The sequence below is a fragment of the Pediculus humanus genome, genomic scaffold (genome assembly GCF_000006295.1).
Source record: "Pediculus humanus corporis 1103172107463 genomic scaffold, whole genome shotgun sequence".
NCBI classification, from domain to species: Eukaryota; Metazoa; Arthropoda; class Insecta; order Psocodea; family Pediculidae; genus Pediculus; species Pediculus humanus.
The window spans coordinates 23,776-32,286 of record NW_002987083.1 but is presented as its reverse complement, the minus strand read 5'-3'; the positions used below and the strand labels follow the sequence as shown (position 1 = coordinate 32,286).

The 8,511-nt window shown below is 22.2% G+C and overlaps 2 protein-coding genes across 2 annotated transcripts in view; both read right to left on the bottom strand.

Annotated features, from left to right (window-relative positions):
* Positions 1–863: 863 nt before the first annotated feature.
* On the bottom strand, positions 864–6,339 carry Phum_PHUM116680 (Amyloid protein-binding protein, putative; the record flags this gene model as incomplete). The annotated part of the gene is made up of 10 exons (XM_002424127.1): positions 864–885; positions 949–1,246; positions 1,338–1,646; positions 1,723–1,981; positions 2,064–2,354; positions 2,438–2,606; positions 2,689–2,815; positions 3,144–3,276; positions 4,275–4,388; positions 6,202–6,339. 10 exons carry the CDS (start codon positions 6,337–6,339, stop codon positions 864–866), a joined length of 1,860 nt encoding a protein of 619 aa, XP_002424172.1.
* Positions 6,340–8,099: 1,760 nt separating this feature from the next.
* Phum_PHUM116670 (uncharacterized protein) overlaps positions 8,100–8,511 on the bottom strand; it is a gene marked incomplete at both ends in the record, with an annotated part of 1,350 nt that continues 938 nt past the window's right edge. The window contains one exon of the mRNA XM_002424126.1: positions 8,100–8,327. Coding sequence (XP_002424171.1) covers positions 8,100–8,327 — 228 coding nt within the window. The remainder of the gene's footprint in view (positions 8,328–8,511) is intronic.

The window sequence follows — 8,511 nt, the reverse complement described above, 5'->3', positions numbered from 1 at the left end:
AAAAAAAAAAAAAAAAAAAAACTTTTTGTTTCGTAAAAGACAGAAGAAGATGTTTCGGAAATGGTGAAGGTGATGTTTATTACTCGTCTTCAGAGATACCATTTCAACTACGTAGAGTGAAGGTCACAAAATGATGTCCTGTAATATCAGATAATGTTTTAAATATGAGATGTCTTCGATGGATGAAGCACCAGAAGAAAACAAACTAAAATATTCCTATAACGCAAACAATTAAATTTACAACAAAAAAAATAAATTTACATAAATAAATTATTATTTAATAAATAAAATAATTATAATTTTTTATTTATAATTTAATAATAATAATATTTATCAATAGGACTATTTTTAATACAGAACACTTTTTTTTTGTAAAAAATATTTACATAAAATTAATAATACTAATAATAATAATAATGAACAAAAAAGTTGGAAACGTTATAAACTATGAGATTTTAAAGCAATATATAAATTTTTTATCGCGCTGATTTTTTTTTTATTTAAATTTTATGTTGGTGGAAGAAATAATGATAAATAATAAATTGAAATTGTTTTCTTTTAAAAATGATTCAATATGTTAAAAAATAAAAAACAATAAAAAAGCATTAAAAAAAAAAAGAAATTTAAAAATTTATATGTATACTTAATTTATACATTAAATAGTTTTAAATTTTTGTAAATTATTAATTGTGTTTAAATGATTAAAAAAACGTTTGTAACAAATGTAAAATTAGAATTAATAAAAAATATAATACATAAATATTTTTTTTTTTTTTTAGTCTTAATAAAACAAGTTTTTAATGTAAAAACAATAAGAACAAATGCAACAAATAGTTTTTTTTTTGTATGTAATTAAAATAATATTATTGTGAAATTGATGACTTGCTTATAAAAAAAAATAAAATAAATAAATAAATAAATAAAACATATGGGGAAATATATATTCACAAAGACGTTGAAGAAGAAGTTGATGAAGAAGGTGGAAATGAAGAAGATATTGGCGAATGTTGATTGCTGCAATTATCCAAAACTTCTTCTAATATTTGATTTATTGGTTTCGGAGGCTGATGAGTTATAACGGTTTCGTTATTTTTTTGTAATTGATATTCTCTTAATACTTTCCAAGAATTTAATTGATAACTATATTCTGCTACTTTTTCTAAATTTCCTAAATTTGCAAATACGTGTATCATTCCTCTATAATCGTATTCTAAACCTGAATAACCTTTTCCAAATAATTTTATATCTATAAATAAATAAATAACATTTGTTGAGTCAATATAATTTATATATATATTTTATTAAAAAAAAAAAAAATAAACAAATTTAAATCTTACTAATTGAAATAGATCTGAGATATAAATCAATTGCTTTTCTAAATTCTTTCATATGATAATTATAAAGACTCGCTAAATGACCTACTGAAAGCCCAACTTCATAATCGTTCGGACCCAATAATTCTTCTTTAATCGCAATTGCTTTTAAATGCATTTTTTCAGCATCTTTATATTTTTTCATACTTTGATACAATCGACCCAAATTTCCATAATGTTTTGCCGTTTGAACGTTTTTCTCTCCGAAAGCTTTCATTGAAATATTCAATGCGACCAAATGAAGCTGTTCGGCATCTTGCAATAAATCTAAATCTAAAAAAATTATTTTATTTAATTATATATTTTAATTTATATAAAAGAATTTTAAATGAAAATTTTTTATATTTACGAGAATGTTCGATTGAATTATCGATTGCTATTTCTTCTAATATGAGAGCTTTAACCCTTTTCGCGGATGACAGTCTAAAATGATCTACGGGTAGTAATTTTTCCATTATACGAATTGATTCTTCAGATTTTTCAATAGCGACCTGAAACCTTCCAGAACTGTATTCTCTAACGTAAAGACCATAAGCGAGATCCTCTAAAGCCAAAGCGATGTGAACATTGTCTCTTTTAAATATGGAAGTTTTTATATTGTAGGCTTTCTATATATCAACAGATAAAAAAAAAAAATTTTTTTCTTCCGTAATTGATATTATAAATTATTAAATCTAAAAAAAAATAAACCTTGTATACTTCGACGCATTGTTCAATAGAATCGTAATATAAAAGAAAAAACCCGTAGTCGAGAAGAGCATCTGCATATTTTGGATGATCAGTGCCGAAGACTTCTGCAGCCAGATCAACAGCTTGCCGAGCAAGAAGATTAGCTTTTGTAAATTCTCTTTTCACGACGTAAGATTTTGATGCATGCCTTAAAACTTCTACAACTGTTTTACCAGGCAAACTATTATGTCTACTCAAACTATTTTGAACAGATTTTAATTCTTTTAACGCTGCTATGCTAAACCTATGAGCCTAAAACAAATTAAAATTACATATTTTAAACAATATTGAAAACCAATTTAACAAAAAAAAAAAAATTATTTATTTTCATTTACTTCGTGAAATTCATTTTTAGTAAAAAAATACAAAGAAAAATCGGCGTAAATTCCAGGTAAGTGAGGCGTGTGTTTGCTTTTCTTGAGATCATCAATGAGAATTTGAATTTGCTCAAAAGTTTCTTGAGCACCTATGAGATTGCAAAATAACGTTTGAACCCTTAATAACCTGAAATTATTTCAAAATGTGTCATATTTATACACATTTAAATGATAAAGATAACAAAAAAACTTTTTTTTTTTATACTCACTTATGGCAGCATTGCAAGTAAATAATTTTATTGGCAGACGTGGGTTCTAATGATTCGCAAACTTCTTTACAAGAAAAAAAAATTTCTTCTGCTTTTTGAAACCAAGCGGCATCGCTAAAGAAGCTACCTAAAAATAATTTTAAATGTTTTTAAAAAAAAATTTCTACTCATGAAATCAAAGGGAAAATTTATTTGCTATTATTTAGCTAGTTCGGTTTCACACAATTGAGGGCAATGAAACTGATCATTCATTCAATTAAATATTAATTAATTATTAATATTTCTTTGGTAACTCATTCAAAAACTATAATAATAATAATAATAATAATAATATTATTTTTTATAGAACGAATATTACTTTTAAATGTTACACAAAATTTTTTACTTCGAAATATAAAAAGTAAATATGAATTAACTATTGATAAAAATAATATTTTAATTGTATTATAACTGACCTAATCGAAGTCCTGTATCGATAACAGACAACCTGGATTTGGAACAGGAAGAAGTTTGTAAACATTTTTTAGCAGTATTAACATAAGAAGCGGTGAGGGTTTTTGTAACACCGACGCCTTGTTCTTCCAAAGTCTGAAACAAATTAATAAAATTTTAATAAATTATATTTAAATACAAATAAAGCTAAAGAAAATGAGATTAATCCGTTTTTATAAAAGAAAGCAAAAATAATAATTGGATGATTGGTCATTTAAAGTAAAAAGAAAGAAAAGAAAAGAAAAGAAAAAAAAAAAAAAGGAAACTCACGTGATTTGGTTTGGTCGTTTGGGTCGATTAGATAACAATATACGGGACATCCTGTCTAATATGCAATTTTGGTGGGCGTAGGAACAGCAGCAACAACAGAACGTCAAATTATTTCGTGAATTCCCTGCATGGTGACATTAAGTAAATAAAAAATAAATGAAAAATAGATTTTTAGGCTCGTTTAAAAAAAAAAAAAAAAAAAAAAAAACCAAAAAAAAATTGAAGAATGATTAGTAACTACTAAATTCAGTTATAAAAATAATAAATTTAAATTTAGAGGCAAATAACGGCGAGGTCTTGTCAACCTTGACACTGACAAATTTATATTCATTGAATCGTCTTCTAAATATTGCAACCTATTATTTATTACAATTACCTGCAATCTATTTCATAATTAATTAATTTTCTTTTTTTTTTACATATAAATGAGATAATTTATAATAAATACCAAGTCACGTTGTTTCCTTTTAAATTAAGAAATTTAAAAAAAAAAAAAAAACAATTTTCATACAGTAAATCAAATCAGCCTTGGATAAATTTTTTTATTTTTTAAATAAAAGGAAAATAAGTCATTATTAATTGGTAAAAGTTTTCCAATCAAAGATGGGTGGTCAATTTTTTAGAATTTAACAAAAAGATTCAGAGGAGATAAAAAACATTCCTATGATAAAAATATTGAATTTTTTTTTTCCCTTAAACCTTATTGTTTGTTCATTAAAAAAAAATTGTAAATTTTAAATAATTCCAAGGCAATTTAAAAGAGTATGCTACGTTAACTTTTTTGTTATGTACATAAAAAAAAAAAAATAAATAAATAAACTCACCTGAAAACATTTGTGAAGACTAAGACGACGATTAGATAATTTTAATAGTCTTGTAAATGTTTCTAAGTTACTGAATTCATCACCAAAAAGATATAATTTATTTTCTTCATATAACTGAAACCAAAAAATGATTTGTAAATTAATATATTTTTCCTCAAAGGAATTTCATTTTCATTGCATAAACACAAAATATAATACCTTAACTTTTTTAGGTTCAAATTATAAAATTTATTTTATATATTTATTATCACAAAAGAAAAATATAAATTATACAGGTTGATAATATCATTTTAAAGTAAAAATTATTGATTATTTTTTGATATTGTTTCCATTGATTTTTTGCTTATTCTCTGACAATTTGCATTAAAAAAAAAAATTCAAGGATTGAAAACGTCATTTTGAAAATAAAAAAAAAATTTTTTTTAATTTTTTAATATGACTCTAGTCAAATAATTTAACGATATTTAAAATGATTAAAATAAATAAATGAATAGCAAGTTTTAACCATTTACAATCATGAAACCATTTTTGTTATTGTCACAAAAACAACAAATTACAAGTTTTTTGAAAAAAAATTTTTTTTTTTTGTTTGTTATTTATTACTATTGATTTTTAAACATAAAAATTATTTAAATAATTTTTAAAAGAAATAACAAAGGTAATATAATAGAAATCAAGGGCATCTTAATGACACAAGATATCAAAGATTCAAACATTAATTTTATAAATTCCTCATACTACAAATGTGTCATCAGAAGTCAAATTCTTTATTTGATTAATTAAAAAAACAAGAAGTCAAACTCTGAAATTAATTTATATTTTTACATAGAGCACAAAAAAAAAAATAAAAAATTTCATTTTTATTTTTATGATATAAATAGAATTTAGAAAAAAAATAATATAAATCATAAATAGAATATTTGATATTAGGTAACTATTTGTATTAGTAATACAAAATATGCATCAAAAATATATATTAATAATTACATGAACATATTTACATATATTCCTCTTATTATTATAATTATGATAAGAGGATTGATTGGCATAGAATAAAAAAAAAAATAAGTAAAATTTTAATAGAAAACAGTTGTTAGTAAATCGAATGATACTGTTAAATTTTAACATTAATTATTCCCTGAAATCATGGTCAAAAGTAAAAAGAAAGAATTTTAATTTTCAAAACTCGAAATGACTTTGAAATATATATATATAAAATATATTCTGAAATTTGTTGTTAAGAAAATTTTTTTAAATTAATAAAAAATAATTCATCATAATATTAAAATTACATTAAAATAATCCTGGAAAAATTTATAATTTTCTGTTGGAACCTTGAAACAACATTATAGAAATTTAATATGCAACTTTACTGTGCTTATTTTATCATTTATAATTTTCAAATAATAACAAATGTAAAGTTTGAATTCGACTTTTAGAAGTATACTTGAACATGAATTAAAAATTTCAATGTGCATAAATTTCATAATTAACATTGAATAGTTCATTTTTGTTATAAATTTAAAAAATTAAACACAAAAATAACCTTAAAATTAAAAAATTGTAAAATTTTATATAAACAATAAAAGATCTCAAACATAAGAACTTAAAAATTATAATACGTATTACGAGTTGGATATTTTACAAAACCGCGATACAAATAATTAAAAATAAATTTGTGTTTTTGCTTAGTTGCAAAATAATATCACCTTGACTAATTGTCAAGCATTAAATTTATAACTAAAAGGCACTACTTGTTTAGGTGTCATCATTGAAAAAAAAAAAAAAAAAGAAAAAAATTAACAAACAATTAAAGAAATTTTTTAACAATGTCTTTCTTGATAATTAATAAAAACCATAAATAAAAAATTGATTTGATTTTTAAATGAAAATCTATGTGAGAAAAATGAAGTAAAATAATACATACCTTGTAATAAATATCGAATAAAATATTTGCTGAAAGACACTTGATTTCATTTTTTAAAATATTAAAATTTTCTGTGAGTACGTCAATACAATAAGTGAACAAAGACTTTGGTTTTTTTGTATCGGTCACATCTTCCATCTTAAAACAATCTAGATTTAACTACTGAATAAATTTCGGATGCGCCAAGCACAGCATAAATAACACAGAGAGATGTTTGCGGTGTTGCCAAATGTAAAAAGCATATGTTAAATGAGCAAAAAGAAATTTGCTCACTCTACTGACCGTTATTTATTTTGCGTTACGCGCCGATTAGAAAAAAAAAAAAATTTCTTTTTAATTATTATACAAAGAGTATTTAATAAAAACTTTTTTTTATTAAATTAATAATTTATGATTACGATGAAAAATCGTATCGTTAACTTACGTCACGGTTAAATTTTCTTACATTTTACATGATTCCATCTTAAAGAAATTTTAAAGAATTTTACTCTTAGTCAATATGTAAAATGATGTAATGAGATGCGAAATCGTTATTTTAAGTGATTACGACTACGATCGATCGATGGATCGATCCATCGATTGTTTTTCGATTCGCTCAAATTTCTCTAAATAAATATATTAAGGTAAACAATGTTTGAAATCAAATATAAATTAATGTCGTAAGATTTTAAAAACATTTGAAACCTTTGGGGGATAAAATTTAACAGTAAAAATGTTTTTACGATAAAAAAAAAAAAAAAAAAATTATTAGTTAGGTATTAGTATTGTTAATCGTTAAAAGAATTGAAAAATAAATTATCAAAAAGTTTTTAACAAAGGCACAATGGTCTTGCAAGTCAATATGTACTAATTCAAATTTAACATTATTCATAATTCAAATAAAAGTTTAAGGTCGTTACAATGTTTACAATTATTTTTGACTTTATCAATTATAAAATGTTTACAATTTTTTTTTGATTATCCCTTACAATTATAATCAATATAAAATATTTTTTTTGAACTCGATAATTTATTTTTATCGATTTCAAAATAATATTTTTTTTAAAAAACAAACTAAAAAAAAAAAAAAATATTCGCGGAATTTTCATCAAGGAAAATTTATTTCCACCACATTAAATAAAAAAAATAATTTAAATTGATTAATTAATTATTATAAAATTTTAAAAACAAAAATAATAAAATAATTTTGATCAAAATGAATAGAAATTATAATGATAATTTTTTTTTTTTTTTTTGTATTTTATTTGAATTTTAATGAATACAATATGATTTTATATTTTCTAAATTAAAACAAATTAAAATATGATTTATTTATTATACATTAAATAATTTGTTTTTTTTTTTTAACAATAATATTATTTAATTTTTTTTGTAAATAATAATTAAAAACAGAAAAAAAAACAAAAATTACGCATCGCAAAAATACTTTAACAATACGTATATATATATATATATATATATATATATTTTTTTTTTGTTTAAATAAAAGCATCTGAAATAAATAGTATCAACTACTTTTTATTATTATTAAATCCTAAACCTAAAGCTTAAAAGCTTAGACTTAGAAAGTCTTTAAATTTTTATTTTATTTTATAACTATTACTTATTTTTTTTTAATAAAAAAAAAAAAAAAGAAAAAGTTTTTTTAGCAAAAATAATGTTCATAAAATAATTATAAAATAATTTTTTTTTTTTTTAGTATCTATTGACATTGATAAAGAGGCATTTTGTGTCAACTATGACATTAAAAATGTGGGAATTATTTCAAAAAAAAAAAAAAATTATGAAATGAATAAAATGATAAATAATATTAAATATATATATACTTATAAAGAAGCCAAAATATTATGTTAACCGTGACTGTCTCTCTGTCTCTCTCTCTCTTCCTCTCTCAGAATCTATCTTTCATTATCTTGCTGATGAGATTTTTCTCGCCTGATATTTTTACCATTCGATCGATGTTCTTCTTGCTTTTTGTTATAGTAATGAGTTTTTTTATGATTATTCGATTGGTAATTGTTATATCCGGCGGAAGTCGATGCATTATTTTTATCTCGTAGGTACGGTAATGCAGGTACGGGTCTATTTGATTCCGATTCTTTTTTTAAATTATTTGTTGGCTGACACTGTTGACCACCGTCCAAACTGAAATTATATATATTTATAAATATAATTTTTTTTTGAATTCACTGTAAAATAATGTTATTACCTGTTTCTCCAATGGGGATGATTATGCAATGGAGGAAACCTGGTAACCTGTGCCTGTCCATTTCTTTGATAATTCCTATAAGAACCATTATTACCTTCATT